The following is a 23,909-nucleotide window of genomic DNA, read 5'->3' on the forward strand; positions in this document are numbered from 1 at the left end:
CAAATACAATAAGTTTAAAGTAGAAGATGAAGTTATCAAGGTACGGAAAGGCAAGTTAGTTTGTCTATTGTTTATTGTTTATTGTTCATTTATTTATAATAATTCTTAATAATATATACAGTGCTCTTAAACCTATTAAGGTTTGAATGGGCACACATCACTCATGGTTGCCATTCATAGTTAAGTAGGTAGGTATTATGTAGGTATCTAAAGGTAAGTACAATACAAGTTCTTAATACAATACAAAATGTAAGACCAATACATATTTGAAAATGTTAAATATAAAACACAATCTAGCCAAAGTAAATGAGAGTAATAACACATTAACAAATAAAAGCGTAATTAACAAATAAAAGCGTCATGCTCACGCATCTTCAATATAAGTTACCTATGCATATGCACATAAGTATAGGTCGGTATATGAATACACGCTAAATATTTATCGCAGTTTTGGACACTGCGCGATCGGCACGGTGAGTGATACCGGTTCCTTATCAGCGCCGAGCGGGTTTCGTCGTCGCCGGGTCTTTCCTGTTTGGTCTAATTTATCTGTGGAATTATGAGCGGTTTTTTTAAAGTTTTAACAGTTTTAAGGTAATGATAGGAAGTGTTGTTTTAATTTTATTTTCAGGTTTTTGTTGTTAATAGTTTTTTTTAGAGTTTGAGGTAGGTCGTTAATAAGTCTAGGTATTAAATATTTATCTGTTCTTTTACCGTAAGTGGGTGATTCTCAAATGACGCGATTTAGGTATGTCCAAGCCATAAAATACATGAAATTGATAGTTTTATACCAGGATGTATTTTTTTTTAAATAATGTATCTTGTGACCGTTTTTATACATTAGTAATGTAATGCATAAATTTATAAAGAAAGCTACAATGATTTTTTAAAACTCAATATCATAAGTTCTTTGGCGCGTCCTTCACTTGATTTTATTTTTAGGTCAAGAAAAACTCACTTTTTAAAGTAAAATAAGCTTATGATTTATATGTTATCATTATAACAGATACTTATGGTAATTGTAAAATAGGTTTCTATTCACTCTTAGGTTTAGTTTTCAAAAATATAACGCATTCAATTTTGTCCGAGAAAAAAAACTAACTTCTTTGGCGTAACGATACCGTCTTCCTACTCTGCGTTTAAACGATCACCGGACATAATCACCATGCGTCCCTCACCATTCAGTCCCCCACTATCTTCGACCAGGAGCAGAGGAGCGTAAGTTTACGGAGTATGACGAAAAATTTTTTTTTTTGCGCCATAACCGGTTTTGGTCAGGTACTAGCCTAATTTCTTCGATTGTTACATTCATGCTATTATTTGTTTTTGTTGCATACATATTTTTGTCCACGTATGTCTATTCAAACAGTATGCACGTGTCAATAAGGGGTTCCAATTGTACATCAGCTTTCTGTAAAAATAAATTTTAAGTGATGATTTCTAATTTCGTTGGCAATAATTTCTTTGGATTTCTTTGGCATTCTGCGCCAACGAAATTAGTTTTGATACAAAGAAATTAGTATTGAGTATGAAACACCATTAATAACGCTAACTTTATGCATTCAATGTCTATTATGGTTAATTCTCTCATCATCATCATCAGCCAATAATCATCCACTGGACATAGCCCTCTCCCAAGGAGCGCCACAACACTCGGTTCTCGGCCGTCCTCATCCAACTACTACCGGCTACCCGCCTAAGGTCGTCAGTCCAGCGGACAGGAGGGCGTCCCACGCTGCGGTTGCCTGTTCCTGGTTTCCACTCGAGAACTCGTCTACCCCAACGGTTATCGGTTCTTCGGCAGATATGACCAGCCCACTGCCACTTCTGGTTGCATATTTTGACAGCTATGTTGGTAACCTTAGTCCTCTGACGGATAACCTCATTTCTGATACGATCCATCAGAGAAACCCCAAGCATAACTAGAGAGTTATGCTTGGGGCTACTATGGAGAGCCATAGCACGCTGAGCGACTTTAAATCGGTGGACCAGTCCTACCGTCAGTGTCCACGTCTCAGCACCATACGTCATCACTAGCAGGACGCACTGGTTGAAGACTTTTGTCTTCAGGCTCTGAGCAATGGATGAGGAGAATATGTGACGAAGTTTCCCGAATGCAGCCCAACCCAGTTGGATGCGCCTTGCAGCCTCCTTGTCCAAGTTGCTTCTGCCTAGCCGAATAGTCTGCCCGAGGTAGACATATTCATGCACAACTTCGATTGTTGCCTCACCAACGATGACCGGCTCCGGTTTCATGTGAGCATGACTGATTGTACATGACTTTCGTCTTGGCCAAGTTCATACCGAGGCCTACACGTCGGGAAGCAGCATTTAGGCCACTTAGCATCCAGCTAAGTTCCTGCAGAGATTCTGCCATAATAACGATGTCGTCCGCGAAGCGGAGGTGTGACATGTACTCGCCATTTATACATATGCCATGTCCTTTCCAGTCCAACGTCTTAAAGACATCCAGTGAATTGGTGAACAGTTTCGGAGATATCACATCCCCCTGTCTCACTCCACAGGTCTTGTCTTGTGGTCCTGTACTTGGACAGTCATAGTAGCGGCATTGTACAGACACCTCAACACCTCGATATAGCGCCAGTCGATTTGGCATCTCTGCAAGGATTCCAAAACTGCTTAGGTCTCGATGTAGTCGAAGGCTTTTTCATAGTCCACAAAGGCTAGATACAGAGGCTGATTATACTCTTCGATCTTCTGTATAATCTACCTTACTGTGTGGATGTGGTCTATTGTACTAAAGCCTTTTTGAAACCCAGCCTGCTCCGGGTGCTGAAACTCGTCTAACTTTTGGGCAAGACCATTCGTGATAACCCTTGAGAACAGCTTGTACACATGGCTTAAAAGCGAGATCGGTCTATAGTTCTTCAGAAGGGTTTGGTCAGCCTTCTGAAGAACTGTAGTCCTCTCTAGAAGCTGGTGTTGACAACTACAATTTGGTGCAGTGTGGGACGAAGGGTCGACTTCACCAGACATCTCCTCTCCAGCTTGAAGTTGATGTTCAGAGTGCCTCGGAGAAGTCGGTGATCACTCCCAGTTTTAAACCTATTGATCACTGGGACATATCTGAAAATGTGCAGATTGTCAGTCATAATGAAGTCTTTTTCGTTTTTCGTCCTACCATCGGGGCTTGCCCATGTCCACTTCCTCTGGGGCCGATTCTCAAAGAATGAAATCATCAGAAAGAAAGCCCCTCCCTTTCGAGGAAGTCTACAAGCATTTGCCCTCTCTGGTTTCTGCTACCAAAGCCATGATGTCCTACCCTCGATTCGTCGCATTCTTGTACTCCCACTTTGGCGGTGAAGTCCCCCATCACAACGGTGTATTGGGTCCTAGCAGTACACGTGATGCCCTAGAGATATCCTCGTATACTGCTTCGACTTCTGTGTCAGAGTGTGCCGAGGTTGGTGCATATAACTGTACGACCTTCAAGGAATACCTCTCGGTTAGTTTAAGTACTAGGTACGCTACCCGATTTGACACACTGCTTATCTCCACTACGTTACGAGGAATCCTACGCCTCCAGGGACATCGTGTCCTCGTCCTCTTTACACTTTTTTATACCGGTGACGCTGCTGCCCATCGCCGGCCTATGGGATTTAGAGTAGCTGTTTTTGGATGGTTATACTGCCATCATCCGGTCGCCAGAGCCTCGTCTGTTAGCAGAGTGCACCACGGGCAAGTGAGGTTGGCAATTGGTTCATTCGGATGTTTAGAACCCTTGCATCTTTACGTGATCAGGTAATTATGTTAAAAACAAATAAAGATATGCGTGATTTTTAGTTTTATTGTGTATTTTTTGCAATCTACGTATAAAACTAATTTCTTAAAAATAATTTCTAATTTCTTTGTTCTTAAAACTAACTTCTTTGGGACCTTTTATAATTTCTTTGGTGTGTTTTCTAATTTCATTGGTGCTAATCTAATTTCATTGGCCCAAAATTGTTTAAAATCGCTGTAACTTTGAATCGGCTCGATAGATTTCAGGGCCAATAAGAGATAACTAAAGAGGTCTAAAGCCTCTACAATATGTGGGGTATAATATTCAAACAACATGAAAAAAAAAATGCGCCAAAGAAATTATGCTTTTGGAGCCATTTTGTGAGAATCACCCAAGTGTTTGTGCACCTATATGTGGTAAGTTCTTTATTGGTCACTTTTCTAGTTATAATTTTATGTTGTATGGGTTTTATGAGATCTTGGCGATTATATTGTTCAGTGAGAAGTGCGTATTTAACTTTTTTGGATATCGGAATAACTTTGCAATGTTTGAACAGTTTAGCGTAGTCGTCCCTATATAAAACTTTGACATGATTAGGAACTATTTGTTTAAGTATTCTAATCTGTAACAGTTCAATTTGATCCAAATATGTTTTATATGTGCGGCCATAGCTAGTCAAGCCATAACTTACTATGGACTCGGCGAGAGATTTATATATGTTTAAAAGGATATTGTAAGGTGTTCTATATTTAATAATTTTAAGTTTAGCCATCAGCGCACGTAGCTTGTTACAAACTTTGTTTATATGGGGGCCCCAATTGAACCGACTATCTACTGTGACTCCAAGGTATGTGGCCTCGTCCACTAAGTCAATTGTTGTACAATCCCTGTCTGAAAATGGCTTGTCAACAAACACATATTTTGCATGAAAAACACGTCGTCACGCTGCATTTCTCGATCTCGTTATCTCGCGAGATCTCGTACAAAATTTGACGAGATTCAATCTCGTGAAATATGGCCGAGATCTCGGCGAGACGAGATTGCATTCCCTACTGTAGATATTATCTCCCCCTTTTTCCTCCAGGCACACCCTTTGACTTCATGCCATCTTCTTGAGACCGTGATAGAAGTATATGATAGGACCATCATCATCATCATCATGATTTACGTCCCCACTGCTGGGACACGGGTCTCCTTCCAGTGAAGGAAGGGTTTGGGCCTAGTCCACCACGCTGGCCTAGTGCGGGATGGTGGACGACAACACAAGCGAGCTTGTGCTGAGAGAGTTGTCGGGTAACTGGGCAACCCTACTGTTATAGGACACCACCAAACTAAGTATTGTACACATTAAAACAATAATTCCATCCGCCTACCAAACAATAAAAAAATAAAATAAAAATATAACAACTTTTTATTTAAATTATGTTTTGATTCCTATGCAGTGTTTATACTTCACAATTTTCAGAGATATTCTCTTTATACAACTTGCTCAAAGGATCAAAGTGCCTGCGTCTGTGTCTCGTCAGTGCAGACGACTTCTTAAATTGACTATCGCAGATATCACACTGTATAGTTGGTGCCATGTGGTTGTATCTCACATGCTCAGCTCTCCGGGATGTTGACAGGAATCTCTTTTCACAATAATTGCACGGGTATGGCCTTTCCCCTGTGTGAATCCTCATGTGATAAACCAAAGCTGGCTTAGTAACAAATTTCTTACTGCAGATTTTACACTTGAAGTTTCGTATCCTAGTATGTTTTATCATGTGCATTCGTAATCCGCTTTTTGAAGCAAATGTTTTACCGCATTTCTTGCACTCATTGATCTTGGTGTTTAGGTGTTTGGTTTGTATGTGGAATGTCAAGTAACTTTTTGAAATAAAGCCTTTGCCACATATGTCACAAAAGAATTTCTTATCTTTCTGTGGTCCCCAGGGCTTACTGTTGCTACACTGCTGACTATTCAGGCCATGTATTACTTTCGCATTAACAATTGAGTGATTGTTGTAAGCATGACATATTAGGTTTGATTCATTTATGAAAGTTTTTCCACAAACATCACATATGCATGGTGTTACTATTGGATGAGTATATTTGTTAGCTGTGTTCAATGGATCTTCAGAGCTGCATCGCATGTCATCATCATCATCACTGTGACTGAAAGAATCTATGTTAGTTTCCAATTCCATAACATTCCAGTGTTTCAACATTTTAAATCTTTTTAAAGCCATCTTCAAAGAGTCAACATTATCACATGTATCATGAAACTTCTCCGCAGTTGCACTGCTAACATCAGCTGAGATGTACCATGTATTGATGCCGTTGTCAGGAGTGTCAGATATGCAGTTATGAATTTTGTCAATGGTGTTGGTGAGTGTCTCCCGCGCTCGCCGGCAGCGGTGGATGAATCTGTAGCTGCCAAAAGCGCTGTTGGCGCAGGAGTCACACAGTTTACTTGTCATGTTTGAGTATCCTGTTAAAATCTGAAAGAAAAAAAAATTAAATTAAAATATTACTGCAATGAAGCTTTAAAAAGTAGTTATGTATGTAGGGTATGCTTATTGCCATATCATTACTCATGGCTTCTGTTATAATAATCCAAGGAATTCAAATGTTGTTTTTAATTTTGTTTTATTTACAATTTTGTTGTATCTACTGTTGTATTTTGGTAACTATCTAAGCACTTATGGTTTGTCGGGGGTAAGAAGAGGAGAATTACTCACGCTTTCACCCATCATCGACGATATCATAGTCGAGAAAGATACAATATCAACACCGTCTTCTTTCATCAGTACTATTGAATCGTCAATCTCCACAAAGTTTGTGTCGACACTTTGGAAACACAGAGCGCATGTTTCATAGCCGTATAAAATATTGGACAATGCGGTCTTCAAAGCAGACATGATTATAAATTTGAATTATTTGCTAGGTTTTTGTGAAATAAGTAGGCACCAAAATCAATTCAATCATCTTAAAAAAAAAAGTAATGACCACAGTATAAAAATTTTGATATTTGACATCAATAAGATTACAGATCAAAAGCATAGTTGGGCATCATAATAGGGCAGCTATTCACATGGAATTGGGTCGGTCGTAAGTCCCACCCACGACCAAATTGGTTTGTCTAGCGGGAACACAGAGTTTATATATCTAAATTACCGTAAAGACAGTTATAATATACATGTGTGTTCCTTATTACAATTGAATTTGGCGGAATTTGCTGTGTCAGTCACACACGGCATAGTGCCACAACCAAAGATTGATTGATCACAGAGTTTACGATTTTGGTTACGTTCTACTGCCATTCTGTCAAAAAGTTTGTAACATGTTTGCATGATAGATGGCGCCACTTTCGCTCGTCGTTATCCATCTCGTTCACTCGTTGAGAGGGAGACTGTCTGAATTTTTTTTCTCCCTTCGTTAGCAAAATGGCCGATGTTCTATGACCGCGGCAGACGTCTTCGATCTAATTCGTAATGTCGCGTGTGATTTGTAGGTAAATAAACTTTCTAAAGTGCAAGTGTTTGTGTTGTTTAAAAGTGTACGGTGATTGTGCATTGGTTGTCACCTCAGTGCATAGTTATAGTGAACACACGTCAATCAATCCACAGTGTTTGTGTTTAGTGTCTTGTGCCTTGTTTTCTCGGATATCTTGACCATATCATCAGTCTTGGATTTATGTTGCATACGCCACGGTTAGTATCTCAACGTAGAATAACTTCTAGTGTTACATTGCAGTTTAATCGTGCCCCAATAAAAGTTTTTGGGTCCTTTCGAAAAGTTTTGACACCTATTTCCATCACGCTTGTTTACACGTGTAAGAAAGAGATGGAGCATGCTGTAGATTACTTCTACTTACCAATTTACCTATCTTTGTTAAGTTGAAGAGTTATTGTTTTCAAATTATTAGCAAATATATTCATGATAATAGTGTCCGTAAATGAACATGTTGAACATACAACGCGTGGGCTGCGAAAGCATAGGGACTTTGTGACATCACTTTTATGTTTAGCGTTTGTTTCAATCAAAACAAATTTAGAAGTTATCTCAACCCTGCCTTTTACATAGTCTTTGTCGTTGCCACATCACACCAAGATTTGTACAGCACAATTAATGTCTCCATACACACCCCCCAATGTACAAGGTATGGTTGATAAATAATGTAGGTAACCGCCCCAGTAAAACAGTTAAATGTATTACCACAAAAACTTTAAACATTGTTCAAAACATGTTTTTAAAACGAATTTGTTCCTGCATGCCACTGTCCAGAGGGCTCACTCCAGACGCAAAACCTGAATTTGACCTGGCACTTTATTTAATTCTTGATTGAAAAAATAATTTAGTAAAATTTCAACAGAAAAGTACTAAAATAGGCCATACAATGAGGATGACTATGACTGGTAAGTTTCATGAACATATACATATCATATTATATCTGTTGGTATCACTAAATGTAAATGTCTTCATAATAATGTTGTGGAATGCAATCAGATTAATCTCACTAGATCAAGTTTGAGATAAAGCATGACTTATTAAGTAATACACAAAGTATTGAGTGGTCTGGTCTTACATCAGAAATATTTATAATATGGCATAACCAGAGAATTCTTGGTTTGTAGCAGATGGATGAGGAAAGCCAAACACAGTCTTATTGGCTCCTTAGCAATAATACCATATACAATGGATGCGTTTTGACTGACCTTCTTAGTATGTTGATGACACAGACAAACACTATTCTATGTCCATCTTATTTATGCTTTTTTAAAGGGTGCAATACTATAGTCCACAGCAATATAGTTTTTTTTTTAATGAGAGTAATAGTAAGTAAACAAATGTAAAAAAATACACCTAGATAGTAAATTAAACATAATAAATGAGTCAGGCCAAAAAGCCATGTAAAATAACCTTTTTATCTTTTTATATAATTACATTTCATGTCTAGACAATTCACTATTTAAGAAACAATGGGCTATCACTCTTAATTATGTCCCGCCTATGAGCTTGTGGAATAATCTATTTCAGTATATTTGAAGATTAATCCATTTCAGCCTTACAATACTTATTACAGGCACTGCCAGATCTGACGTAACTTGTATGGATCTGACAGATATTTTACAAAAGAGTGATGCCACTAATGAATTGTTAATGGCTAATGTGTCGGTGTTGGCATTTTATCTGTACTATTGTGTAAAATTTCAGAGTTTGTAAATGGTTTATAATAATTGCTCTAAACTCCATGTTTGTGTAAATTTATTACGTAAATAATACATAAAATAGCTAACTTAACATGATGTAGCACTTAACAAGTATGACATCAATGAAAGTTTTCCCCAACCTCTGGAACTGCTGCCAAGTTTGTTCCATCCAGTCCAACGCATTAAACGTCTGGCTCAATATTAGGTTCGTATTATTTTCTGTTTGGCTTCAGTCTAGCTTTAGGTAATCAGTGCTATATGAATAAACATAAACATTATTGCTATATTATATGCTAATATTATAAACGTGAAAGTTTGTATGTACTAATGGATGGATGATACTCGGCCACAGGAAAATGGCTGCATTTTTTAAATGAATTTTGGCTTGTAGTTCACACCCTGGATTACCCCAAAGGCTATATTTTATAGACTAAAAAATCTGATGACTATAATAATTATATTAATTGACTTATTATATTACTATATTATAATGTAAAACTTCAATTGCATTACATATAATTTCTTAACAACGAAAACAAGATGCGTGCTTCGAACACCTTTATTTTAGGTTCAGCAGTCACCTATAATAACTTTATTAACGTCTCCAAAATCATGACAAGCCATTGTCACATCCCGTGAGCAACAGATAATAGATAGCGTAACACCCAAAGAATAACAAAGTCTTTGGAAACGCTGCCACCATCACTACCGAGATTAAAACAAGAGTAACACTGACGCTCGTTAAAAACGTCGACACCCGCACACACGCACGTGTTAGTGTGTGTGTGTGTGTGTGTGTCCGTGTCCGTGATGAATGAAATTGGACACTGCAGTGGTTCAGCCCGATAGCACAGTGTGGTGCGGGCGGCTTAAGAGAAGCGGTCCCTGTTTGGGCGCCAATCAATATAATGACAATGATTAAGTTTTTTTAATGCCGCTATATGATGTTCATACTGGATCGGGTAGGCCGGTAGGTTATACGAATTATTACTTCTCCGTAAGCACTCACTTACAACCTGGGGATCTGTAGAGCTCTATTATTGAAGGGCTAACATGATTGTCCCGTGTTTTGGCGCCAAAATCCTATATTTTTTTATTTGTAGTGTCACTTTTGTTTACTAAAATGTATAATCTGTGAATCCGCCATCGCTTCTACCTCGCTCCGCAGCTCCTCAAGATTGAGCGCATACATTGTGGCATTGTACTATAAAGTACTGTTAAATGCTCTGTAAGCGCCTACTTAATAGGGCTTTATTGATGACTCGGGCGTCCCACCCCGTGTGTTTGTGCTTTACTTCGCCCGTTGTTTACGTGATGATGCTTCTGCTGAATGTCTTTTATCCGTGTATTGTGGGGTATGACAGCCACAAATGTGAACTCTAGAAAACTTATAGCATATCTTTTTATGAAAAATAAGGGAAGTTGTTCTAAAATACTCCTCTTGCTAAGCAATCAAAATGACTTTGTCCCTCTCACATGAAAAACATGTATACTATCAAAGAGGTATCCCACGACCACGACATACTAAATGTAACTATGGCCGTCGAAAAAGTAGAATAAGTGCGTAGCTAATAATAGATTCGGACTGCGATTGTTTCAAGTTGCTAACAATGTGGCTACGTGTAACAGACACTTCTTTCAATTGTTTTGGCTACTTTGCTTTGTTGAGCCAGCCATGGATAGGTAAATTTCTTAATTAATTTTCACACTCATACTTATTTTTGTGTTATTACATTATGTGTGTTACGTATTGATGAATACTATACTTAGTACCGATTTATAATGATAATTAAATATTTTCTGGTGGCATTTTATCACGCAATCACCATTGGAAAGGTGAGTTTAAGTCAAATTCAACCACACGGGTAAAACTTGTACAGTAATGTATACAATATTTTATACAAGTTACGCATAACCTTGAGATGACTGGTACTCCATCTAATCCTGGATCTAGGCCTCCAAAGCTAGGGATCGGAAGATTTCCACATTAAGGAAAATGATTGTATTTTATGGGTACTGTAGAACTACAAAACCGTAACGATAAAATTTTGCATCAGGAATCGAATGCTAGTGTTGCTAAATAACCTCGTTACCTCATGAATAGGTTGGTTTATCGTCGAATAAAACACGAAGGCAAACTGTGGGATTGAGAAGAAGACGTCTCGGATACGTCTTTATAGAAAAATTACAGGTAGGGGATAGAGGGGTCACTAAGTTATGGAGCGCTAAAGTACACATTCTAGCAATGAAAAAGTTCCACCCACAAAATGCCGACACCAAATGGCCCCAACTTATAAAAATATCAGTACTTGACAGACGGCGTCATTATAACCTAGCCTTTTCCGTTTAGGAATAATTTGGTGCTATGTCACTGGAATTTTAGCTATCCCCGACTGTTCCAACATGCATAAAAAAGTACCGATTCCATGGTTTTCTCGTTCTTTTGTATTTAGCCAATCTAGAGTAAACCTTCAGCCAATAATTCGCGCTTAGCGCATACGTATGGTACCTACAACAAATGTTTGTGTTCGTTAAACTGTAATTACCAGTTTAATGAGGAAAACAACAGATGCTTTTGAATTGGATTCGAATACGAACTAGACGTTAATGATTGTTGACTTTATGTAACGTTGTTCGGGATACAAAATGAACGTATTCAAAAATTTATTATCCTGTGTTATTAATAAAATAACCTAATCTACGTTACCTATCCTCCGATCCACATACACTAAAAGTCGAATAACTTTTGAACGGCTAAGCCGTTTTTTTTAAAATATAGCTATGAACACTTGGGCTGACATTACCTACTGTGACCCAAAAAACAAATCGGAAATCGGTTCAGCCGTTTGGGACTACGCTACCACAGACCGATACACAGACACGTTATAAATTAACAAGATCCCTCATTTTTGTCGATGGTTAAAAGCTTCCAAGAAGCTTCATCATCATCATCAGCACTTAATCATCCACTGCTGTTAGTTTGAAAAGAAATCTAAAGTTAAAAACTACAAAATTATTATTCAAAGAGTTTTGTTATCGTTATCTCAGATACGTGACAAAATTACCCTTCATAATAAATAGTGAACATCGCTCGTAAATTGTATTTACATTTACTGTTGAAAAGACCACGATCACGTCAGAGACTAAAATAAATAAGTAATATATTACGTAGTTTAATGTGAACTATGAATTACTTGAAAATATCTTTCTCGGTGATGGAAAACATCGTGAGGAAACTTGCACATCTAGGTAGATTCTAGGTGTGTCTCCTGAGTGCATTGTAGTTATTCCAAAACGGCGATATGGTTCGCAACCTATCACGTGAATGTGCTGCGAAAAGTGGGTGGCTCGCTTGTGATTTATATATATATATATATATATATATACTCTCATATAGATAGATAGATAGATAGAATACACTTTATTTGTACACCAAAACAGAATAATAAAATTAACAAAATGTAACTTAATTAGGGTACAAAAGGCGGTCTTATCACTAAAAGCGATCTCTGCCAGACAACCTTTGGATGGAGGGAAACAGAGATTAAGATTGGGTGCAGTGTACATGTTAAATAGGAATGTAGATTATTTAATATATATATATACATATTCTTCTTCTTGGCATGTCGGGATAAAGGCTATATTAATTAAATGTTGTCTACTTTGTCACTGTGATGAGAGGTTAGCTTGTCAGATGTGTGTGTTGACGACCGAATGGTGTAGTGGGTAGTGATCTTCACTGCTATGCCGAAGGTTAGGTCCCCGGCCGGGGGAAATATTTTAGGGTCGGATGACACGGCCATCCGACTCCGTTAATGTATTATTTTACATTAGATTTATATTATTATTTTACATCATTACTGCATATTATAGATTCTACAGAACATTGCTGAATCTCTTTCTGTTACGTTAATCAGGTCATGCAATCGACTAACTAACAACTATTTTAAAAGGTTGAAGGTCGAGGGGACGACCGACGTCAGTCTTTCACTGTACATTGTATAAGCTTTTCCACCCAATAGCTCTTTCCGGGAACACCCAAATATTCCGAAAATCTTTTTTCCGAATTTGATAACACCGAATATGTAATTTACGAAATATTCCAATACCGATTTTTTAAAATACCGAATTATAAAAATCACGAAAATTATAATTTCGAATATTATAATCACGAAGATTTGTTATTACGATTGTTAAATATACGAACGTAAAAAAATACGATTACTTTAATATACGAAAAATAAAATACCGATTTATTATAATCACGAAAAATTCAAATCCCGATCGGAAATATGATAATTCGTGATTTTGTCAAAAAAAAACATAAACGTTTTTTAAACCTTAGAACCAAAACCAAAAGATAGGTGCGACGACGAGCAAAGCGAGGAGAAGCGTGTTAGGTGCACATAGATATCGAAAAACAAAGCGGAGCGTTTCAAATATAGAGCAAAACAATTGTTAAATAGAAAACTATTTGTAGTATTTGTTGTTAAGTAACACAAGAAAGCAATACAATTGCTCGGATTTTTACTGTGTTTAACCTTAAAAACCTTGGGACCTAAACCTAAAGATAGGTGCGACGACGAGCAAAGCGAGGAGGAGCGTGTTAGGTGCACATAGATATTGAAAAACGAAGCGGAGCGCAGCGAAGCGGAGCGGAGCGTTTCACATAATATAGCTTAAAAATACATGTATAATAGATAACTACTTATTTCTTGTCAACTAAATTACATTTGGGGATTTGTATTTTCGGAATATTAAAACTTCGGGATTCGTAATTTTAACAATTCGATATAATACAAAATCGTACATTTAAAACATCGAAATTATAATATTCGGAAATTTGACTTTCGTCATTTTAATAAATCTGTTGTTTGAAATTTCGTTTTATCAACTATTCGTGATTGTCATTATTCGGAAACTTAAAATTCGGGATTGTGAATTATTCGGAACTTTAAAATTCGTAATAATAAAAATCGTTATTTTCATATTCGTAAAAAAGTAATTCGGAATTATGTAGTGTACCCGCTCTTTCCTTCTGCGAACCATTTTCTTGCGACTAGACATATCTAGCACAATCAGAACCGACGACCTTGCACAACAACAGACAGACGGACAAAAACGTATAGAGTAAATTAACCGTTAAACAACCGACACAGTTTTTAATAAGCGTATGTGACGTGTATGTATACCTGTATCATAGTATTTTTTGCGCCCTGTGTAAGTAGTACTAAACGTGTTAGTTTGTAATGTGTTATGAGAAGCTGATGTACTCTTTGCATTGTAGTTTTTTTTTTGCATTTAGACGAGAGTGTTAGTATAAAAGCTAGAGTTTCAGCTTAAATTGGGTAATTAGGACTGACTTTTGAACTTTCCTGTCTAGTGTAGTTCAATCTGATTCATAGTCCCATAGTTGAGCATTGAGTCTTAAGTAAAATCCTTAAAATCTGAAAAAATCTGCCCCAGCCGGGAATCGAACCCGGGACCTTCGGCTCAGTAGTCAGGGTCACTAGCCACTACGCCATTCGGTCGTATCTGAAAGAATCTGAGTGACGAATATCCAATAATAAGGATCTGTGCAAGTGTATGTGTAATAATGTGTATAGCTTTACTTCTGTACTCAGTTCTGCGGTATTTTATTGTATGTTTTGGTTTGTTGTTGCCAGGCAGCGCCCGGTTGGTCCAGTGACCCACTTTGTGTTTGTAACAGCTGATGGCATCGAAGCAAGTCCTTGCAATGGTAGTCTGACATAACTCATAAAAAAAATAGTTAGGTGCAGGTAATAACACATAAGAAGCTCATTAAAATCTGCAAGCTGATGTGGCAGAGGGCGGGCCATATACATATACCGATGACCGGTTGGCTAAATGAGTTCTAATAAACCCTATACAGGTAGTCGGTAGTGGCTGGGTGGTGAAGGCAAAGGACAGAGTGTTGTGGCGCCCCTTTGGACAGGCCTATGTCCAGCAGTGGACTATTAGAGGCTGATGACGTTGATGATGCATTCAAGTTTAAGTTCTGGATTAGAGGAATGATAACGAGTTCCTCAAACGTCCCATACTATGTAAGCTTTAACCATCATCTATCACAGACTAGTTTTGACAATGATTTTCGGATTCAAACTGTATTGAATTTGATACTCATTATTTCGTAAATTTTTCTTCATTTTGATTTCGCGATAACCCCACTGTACCTATTAATCTTAAAGAATACAATAATGCCACACACGTCGTCGTATAGTGAAAGTGGCCGGTAAAAGCCAGTCTCAGGTGTCTGCAACAATAGTCTGCGCACTGCTAAACTGAACCATTGCTTGTGGGACACGGAGGCAGTAAGCCATCTTTTCATAATATTAAGTCATCATCATTATCAGCTGTCCAGCCATCGGTCTAGTGTGCTGGTAGTCACTAGATTCGAATAAATTTTATGTAGGTTTATTTAATAAGAACTTCTATCCAATGAGTAATAAATTTGACTGCGAATACGAAAGATGGCAAGCAGGTCCTATAATTATGTTGGGTCATCATGGGATTACATTAGTACCTATGTTTCATTGTAATACGTGAGTGTTTACGTTAAGTGTACACACGTGAATGAACCTCGCAAACTGCTTTCGTTATTTTGTTAATTACACATACAATACATCTATGTACGAGTATAACTGCAATGCACGCACATTTGCATATTATAAATCTCTCTGCGAACTTATTTCAGTTGAAACAATGGCGGTTTAGATTATGATGAAAGTTTTACGGCTTATTTTGTTATGTAATTACCTAATGCATTATTTCAGGCAGTTTGTATTTCTGCTTGCTACTGTATAAGCTACTTCGAGTATATTTTAGTCGAAAAACTAAGCGTTTTTGAGTTCGCCAGTTTCTTACTTGAGACCGCCAAGTTATGCATAACATTTATAAGTATTGGAGGAAGAAGGCAGATTTCCAGTAGGTAAATTTAGTCCACAAAAAATGATGATGTGGATGCTAAAGTGGTTTCATCTATACTTTTAAACATACATAAATTAACAATAAAACCAGTACCATCAACCCCAAGGCTTCCACCGAGCGTATAAACGTATACATAGCTCAATAGAAACCTGACACTCTGCGCGGCCTCACAGAGTAGTTAGCATTGTTTACTAAACTGGCTGGTTACTCTATACTGACGAAAAACGAACGAATGAGAGAGTTTAATACAACGAACTAGACAGAATAAACTTAGTTTTTACCCGACTGCCGAAGGAGGAGGGCAATGTTTTTCGATTGTATGTTTGTATGTATGTATGTTACTTAGATAGGTAGAATACCTTGTGTTGTGGTCAAGTTGGTCGACGCCTGCGATACTTTCCATTAACATTGGGGCTTGTTTTCATCTTTTTAGCGTGCAGTCGGGTTTTTGTTTGTTTATAGTGATATATTTCGTCATATAAATACATACACCTAACATAAATGGTGTTGTTTGTAATAAATTTAACATAAAACGTTTAGAAAGTAATATTACTTAATATTTTCTGTTCTAAGATTAATTAATTTAGTTACTAAAATGGTTTAATTTACTGAAATACAGGAAAAACTCTGTTATTTCCTAGTGTAGATCAGCATTTTTACCTACCTTTAGCATTAAAAGTTGACCTATTATTGTTAATCACATTCACCAATTAGTATTTTTGAAAAAATATTATTATTATTGGTCCCAAGTTGCGAAGGATCGCCATCGTTGGACCAAACATAAGGAGGCCACTCCCCAGCAGTGGGACACAAACAAGGCTACTTATATTCTTTCTTTCTTCTATACATAAAAAAAATATATATGTACAATATAGAGTGACCCCCCTAGATGGTTTCGGCTTCACCGCCACATCGCCGGTCGTAAATTTAAAACAGTTGCACAATGAAGGTCTTGTTTTGATGGGAGATGTGCGGTATGAGATGAGGAAGCTGAAAAGATTCTGTGGGTTACCTGTAAAACAAGGGTTTAATTATAAGTAGCCATAAAATAACCCCTTCATATCGAGGCCCGAAGTCTGCTAAATTTTATAGATGTCAGATTTATGTCACTCGCGACTTGTAAATACATTTGAACGGCGGACTCACATACATTACAAAAGGCATAAACTTATGTTTAAACCTCAAAACTTGTCTAGCAGAAGAATAAATAGATGCAATGCAACTACAGCAAAAAGCTTTAGCTTTAGGTACAGTTCAGGTACAAGACTATATACATGCCATATTAAATGGTACACTTGCAGTTACATTGTAATGCCATCTTTAGTGTCTTACGTTATACAAAAACCACAAACGAAGCCCAAATCTCTGCATAACAATACGTATTTACTGTTACATAATTCTGTAAGAATGATGAGCCCATGATTAATTTTCATTTCAAATTACAGATTCTATGCCTATTAATTATTATTATTAAATTCTTTATTGCACAAAGTAAATTGGTACAAAGGCGAACTTAATGCTAGCAGCATTTTCTACCAGTTAACCTTTGGTGATGTTGAAAAAGTGATTGGTAGTGCTTAAGGCTTTGAGGAAAGAAGATGGTTTATATTGAGTACTTAACCGAAATATTAATATCTTAATATATACCTATCTATACAATATAAATATACACATGATACCTAAATAAATACATTACATACATACATAAATACATACATAAAATTACTATCATCATCATCATCACACAGATAGGGATCAGTTAGGCAGAATGTTCTGCTCTTGGAGGTAGTGGAGACGAACTTTAGATTTAAAAAGATCTATAGACTTAGTTTGTCTTATATCCAGTGGTAACTTGTTCCACAAGCGAACCGCTGTCACAGTGAAAGAATCAGAATACCCTGCCGCATTATGCTCTGGGGTACGAAAGAGAAGATTGCGACTTGACCGTTGAGGACGGTCAGAAAAGTCGAAGAACGTGAAGCGTTCTGTTAGGTAGGATGGGGCACAAGCATTGTAGACTATACTATGAACGAGAGATAGAATATGAGCATTCCTTCGGTGACGGATATTGAGCCACTTGAGTTTGTTACGAAAATCAGAGACATGATCATACTTACGCAGGCCAAAAATATAGCGAATGCATAAGTTGAGCAGACGGTCGAGTTTATCAAGTAGCTCTTCGGTGAGATCAGGATAGCACACATCTGCATAATCAATAATTGGGAGCAACAATGAGTTGACTAGCGTAACTTTGGTCGAGTACGGCAGGAAGTTCTGAAGGCGTTTAAGTCCATGCATGGATGCATAGATCTTACGGCTCACCTCAGAAACCTGCAGCTCCCAAGACAAATTGCTCTGTATGTGGAGACCAAGATTTTTTACATTGTCACAGTATGACAAGCTAATTCCATCGAACACAACGGGTGGTAACGGTCCAAGTCTGGCCAGGTGAAACCTGCTGCCCACAAACATAACTTGCGTCTTTGAGGGATTAACAAGAAGACCATAATGAGCTGTCCAAGTTTTGACTGCTTCAAGATCGGCACTCATCTTGTTAATTGCCTCTAGGACGTCATCGGGACCACATGAAACATACAACTGAAGGTCATCAGCGTACAGGTGGTAGGAGCTATACTTAAGGACGGATACAAGGGTGTTGATGAATACGGAAAATAGGATAGGGGAAAGGACACCACCCTGCGGAACGCCGGCTGTAACATCACACCAATCCGATTCAACGTTATCCGTACGGATGCGTTGTCGGCGATCACACAGATATGAAGTGAACCACTCGGCTACTAAACCAGATATATTGAGAGACCGGAGTATGGACAAGAGGATGTCATGATCCACGCAGTTGAACGCGTTGCTAAAATCAAGCAGTGTCAGGAGAGTTAATTGGCGATCGTCCACGGCCTTACGAAAGTCATCTGTTATTTTTATTAGGGCAGAGCAGGTACTATGGGATGGACGAAATCCCGACTGATAAGGATTTAGGAGATTATTACATGAGAGGAAATTTGAGAACTGTCGCATCACCACACGTTCAAGGACCTTAGAAAGAAATGGTAGAATGGATATAGGCCGGTAATGCTTGAACTCAACAGGATCTGAAATTTTGGGAACGGGAACCATGAAGGCATATTTCCAAAGGAGAGGAAACGTGCCTGAGGATAAGGAAAAGTTAATGATGTAGGTAATAGGAGATAGGATGGATTGGAGAATGGGGAGCAGCATATCACGACCAATGCCGTCATTACCTACCGCCTTGCTTGGGATGGAGAGAATAATCTTTTTTATATCTGATTCAGTAGCCGGTGAGAAGTAGAATGCACTTGATGCTGCTACAGGGAGAGCTTGAATGCGATTTATCGTCAGAGCTTTGGTGCAAGGATCAAGGGTATGGGGAGGGGATGAGAAATGGCGATTAAGGCCTTCCTTGTCGACAGACAGGGGTACGTCACTCCTGCACTTACCGAAACCCAAAGAATGGAGAAATTGCCAAAGGTTTTTTGACGAACAATTTTCGACACACGAGTGTATATGACGACGCTTAGCATTGCGTATCATCGTATTGCATCGGTTACGTGCACGTTTGAAGTGGTTCCAGTTAGTCTCCGATGGATCTTTTTTATGTTTGCGTCGCAGTGCATCTCGATGTGCCATCTGTCTGCGTATCTCAGCTGTCAGCCAAGGGGCTGGGGGCCGCTTCATGCGGACTGGATGGAGAGGCGCATGACGATCGAGTAGGTCGGTGACGAGGCTATTAAAGCACTTGACCATATCATCGATACTATCCATGCCCTCTATTTGTGACCAGTCCGTGTTAGCTGCGTCTTTAGCCAATTTTTCCTGGTCCATTCTCGCAAAGCTACGCTGAAATATAATTTTAGGTTTGGGTTTGGGGACTTTAAGTTTATATGAAGCAAAGATCAGGTCATGGTGAGAAAATCCAGAGGCAGTAAACTGACCGTGGGATGCAATCCGTTCCTTGTTTGATGTGATTATGTGATCTATGAGGGTATGGGAGTCATTGACATGGTGAGTGGGATCTAATTTAGGGATGTGGAGATTGAGAGAAGTAGTCAATGAGAGAAGCTTACGGGAACGGACATTATGTTGCAGAAGGCAGGTGTTAAAATCACCCATCAGCACTGCATGTTCGTATTCTGGCAGATGTGTGTCCAGCAATTGTTCAAGCGCGTCAAAGTAGTCGGAGTTGGGAGGAGCATACACAACACCCAACATAAACTTCACCGTATTGAAGTCAAGTTCAAGAAGAATAAACTCCATGCCTTTGTTGTACTTAGGGGGAGAGGTAGCTAATATTCGGTACTTAATATCGGCACGAAGATATATGGCGACCCCACCACAACCCTTCTCAAGTCGGTCGTTTCTGATGAGAATGTACCCAGGCAAAGAGAAAGAAGTTGTTGGTAGTGAGGGCTTGAGGAACGATTCGGACACTAGACACGCGTGAATGCAATTGCTGGTAAATGTTGAAAGAAGTTCAGAATAATGTGAAGGAATGCTTTGAGCGTTAATGTGACAGAGATTCAGATTCTTGGGGAATGGTGAGAAAGCGTTGTGAAGCAGATCACTTAGATGAACACCATCATCACTAGATACATCTGAGAGCGAGTCTAACGAGTAAAACAAGTCAGAATTTATCGACAGATCCATAAATTACAACACCTATCTAAATCTTTTGACGGTATGATGATAATAGTATAGATAATAAATAAAATAAATATTCAATATAATATATATATAACTAATAAGAAAATAGATATGAACCAATAATACAATCTAATGGTTAAATACACTAATTTCGTTCTCTATTAATCAATTAAAATTCCAATCAATTCATCTACATCCACTGCCGGCCCACTGTAAAAAATAAATAAATAGAAAAGTAAATTTACAAAATGGTTACACAGCTGATTATACCAATAGTTATCACTCAGAACATAAATTACAGAGAACGGAACGTTACATGACCAGAGCAATATTAATATTTTGTGAAATGGCAACATTATAACAATATGTCAAAGTCAAAGTCACAATTTCTGTCAGCTGTCAAGCGGAAATCGATTTCAATTCAACAGATAATTTCAAATGTGGGTAAGGTGAGCCTAATGTCGGAAAAAAGTACAGTATTACACAAATCTAATTAGCCAAACGAAAATGAAGTGATAGGCGATAGAAAACATTAGATTTAACAATGTGAATAGGAACTAGAGTGCTGTGGCAAAGATTAACAATGAAATCACTGATGAGAGATACTTGTTTGCTACTGTACTTATTACTACAAAAGTTGCAATGAATTGGGCCAATGATTCTGCACTGAGTACCTACTGGGAAACAAATATGGTAAGTAGTCTAAAGGCAATACCTAAGAATACCCTAGGTTATTTCAGGCATTTTTACTTAACCAATTTGTTCTTTTTTGCAGCCCGGTCCAGAGCAGGCCGAGATGCCATGTCTGCTGGGGCCTGCGTGGGCGCTGGTATCGCATCGAGGTCCTGCCTGGAGTTGATGCGGATCTTGTTGCCACCGTCCGGGGGCTTGACAAAGACATTGCCATCCTGCGTCCAGCAGTTCTTCATCCCGAACCGGCGGCGAGCTTCCAGAAACATATCTCGCCTTCTAGCAGTCAGGAACTCACAGATGGAAACGGGTGTGGCTTTCAGAGACTTCTTCTTGCCCCACACTTGTGCCCTGGTTGCTGCATCTCTGAACCTAACCAGAATGGGACGTGGTCGGTCAGTCTTAGAGGCCGATGAAGCAGAGTTCAGCCGGAAGCATTTTTTTATGTCACTTGCTGTGAAGTCACTAAGGCCAAGTTTCTGCACACACATTGATGATACCACCTTGGAGACGTCTTCATCAGTGGACTCACAGACACCACGGAATAGCAGGAACTTGCGACGCCCCTGGTTGTCCAGGTCATCCGACACCTGGGTGACCGCAGCTATCTGTGTCTTCAGGAGGTTGAGTGTCTGCAGTATGCACTCCTTGAAGGTCCTGAAGTCAGCCGCCAGCTGTTCCAAGGTTGGTGTAGAGGTGTTGGCGGCTGCTAAGCGAGCATCAAAGGTGGCTAGACCCTGGCTCAACTTGGCTTCCAGCTTGTTGATGGCAGCCACGGGGTCAGGTGAAGACAGTGTGGGCTTGCTGCTGGTCCTTTTCTTCATCTTGTGTGTGTTTGGTGAAGTGGTGGCAGTGGATGATTTGTGCTATTTTTAAACTAGCTCATATATGCAGATTTCTTATGTACTTGGGTACACGTACAAGTAAGTGTACTGTTAATTGTTATTTATGTGATAAATATGTAAATAAACAATTTAAAATAAATAATTTAATTAGCAAAACAAATACACATGTGTATTGCTTGACTACCCTCGAGAAAAATTAATAGTGTCTATTTCTAAAGAAGTTAATACACAGCAACAAGCGGTTTCCTTGAATATTCATGCGTTATCATATTACAGTCAAGGACATGCTAGATGACATGGCGTGTGTGTTAGATCGAACAATTAGAGTACACGGTGAAATTGCAATTAGATGCGGTTATAGCGCGCCAATAACACACTTTTTGTGGGCAGTGGGGGGGTAGGAGCTGAGTACTTTAGTGAAACTAATACTACAGATACAGGATGAGTATTTCGTAGGTGCACATCCAGAAGTATGTCACAGAGCTCTTCATTCTGAATAACTTTTTCGTAATAGGCTTGGGATATTCGAGAAAAAATAATACAACTACAACCCTCACAGAGAAAAGAAGGATATTCTATTCTCTGTGGGGGTGTAAGTACCTGCACCTGGCTTTCTCGAGTGGAATCTTTGTACAAATCCCTTATTAACACCCCTCTTTTTCCGTTGGGGTTAAAAACCACTGTATCCGTAACTAACATCCTCCAAAACATGAAAGCTGTAGCACTGTCCTGAACTGCTAAGATCTCGTGCATCAGACGTAGCGGAGGTCACAATAATTGACACTAATTCCTAGTTCCTATACGCGCTGTATGCCTCTGTGGAGTTAACTTGCAGGACTTTCCACATGCGTCTTACGAGGAGTTTCCTGTTGATTCCCAGCACACGAACTTATCAGCTGATTTGATGTACATTTTAAGTCTCATTCACACACATATCAGTGAGGCTTCAGTGCTGACACAGGTTCGGTGCAGTACCGGCGCAATTCAGTATCAGTGATAATATTCTTTCATACGTTCTCTTTTAACGTATTCACACTTGTCAGTGTCAGTGATGCTTCAGTGATGAAGCTGATATGTGTGAATAGATCTTCAATTTATAATAACTAATCTATAGGCTCAATAGCCTGTAAACATCTCTATATCAGCTCACAGTGTATAATAAACGAGGGGATCCGATGAGCCATGATGAAAATGGTCGGATAGCTGCAACGGCATTTTCACGTCTTTTATAAATATATGTCAAAGAACGGGGTTGCTCTATTATCGGACTCCCCTAGCGGAGGGACCACGCATTAGCCAGTCTAGATCATCGTCAGCTCAACCGATTCTAGGTCTCCTAATAGTTCAGTCGAGCACTATAATTGTTCGAGAATAGCGTTAGGGCTACTATAAATAATGGCTAATGCAGAAACAGACCATAATAGGTCAATTATTATTGTAGTTATTGAACCACTACTTTCTGCCCCTTAGCCTCCTGCAGCTTGACTGGTAGAAAATACTTTTAATATTTAGTTCATCCGGTTGTGTGTTTTAGTGATGAAGTTTTAAGGTGGATAGGCTAATAATAGTTTTTATAATAAAACGAAACCTCTAGACTCTAGTGTATCACTGTTGATTGTCCATTTAATAAATATATAAAGTTGATTGGTAAACAACCTTATTTATTATCCTTTCCGCGGTGTTTTTGGTCCCCCAGCTTCACTAGTCCTAGAAAAATTAAATCGATCAATAGTGTAAGATTGAATGTGCACCTACACGCAACACTCAGTCGACCTCCAGATTTGTTGCTACATCGAGGAATTAGTCGCT

At 38.6% G+C, this 23,909-nt stretch overlaps 2 protein-coding genes across 3 annotated transcripts in view; one reads left to right on the forward strand and one right to left on the reverse strand.

Annotated features, from left to right (window-relative positions):
• Positions 1-5,135: 5,135 nt before the first annotated feature.
• LOC105394474 (RB-associated KRAB zinc finger protein) lies at positions 5,136-6,729 on the reverse strand. Of its 2 annotated transcripts, none has more exons than XM_011566382.3 (2): positions 6,466-6,729; positions 5,136-6,225 (listed from the first exon to the last, which is right to left on the reverse strand). In XM_011566382.3, exons 1-2 carry the CDS (start codon positions 6,643-6,645, stop codon positions 5,188-5,190), a joined length of 1,218 nt encoding a protein of 405 aa, XP_011564684.3. In that variant the 5' UTR covers positions 6,646-6,729; the 3' UTR covers positions 5,136-5,187. The 2 variants fall into 2 exon arrangements, with proteins under 2 accessions (XP_011564684.3, XP_037970459.2); XM_038114531.2 differs by having other exon boundaries at positions 6,431-6,729.
• A 386-nt stretch (positions 6,730-7,115) lies between these two features.
• The window catches only part of LOC105383869 (rho guanine nucleotide exchange factor 11), a 156,673-nt gene continuing 139,879 nt past the window's right edge, over positions 7,116-23,909 (forward strand). The window contains exon 1 of the mRNA XM_048632274.1: positions 7,116-7,437. The gene's annotated coding sequence lies outside the window, so the exon portion shown is untranslated. The remainder of the gene's footprint in view (positions 7,438-23,909) is intronic.

This window comes from Plutella xylostella, chromosome 31 (genome assembly GCF_932276165.1).
Source record: "Plutella xylostella chromosome 31, ilPluXylo3.1, whole genome shotgun sequence".
Classification (NCBI taxonomy): Eukaryota; Metazoa; Arthropoda; class Insecta; order Lepidoptera; family Plutellidae; genus Plutella; species Plutella xylostella.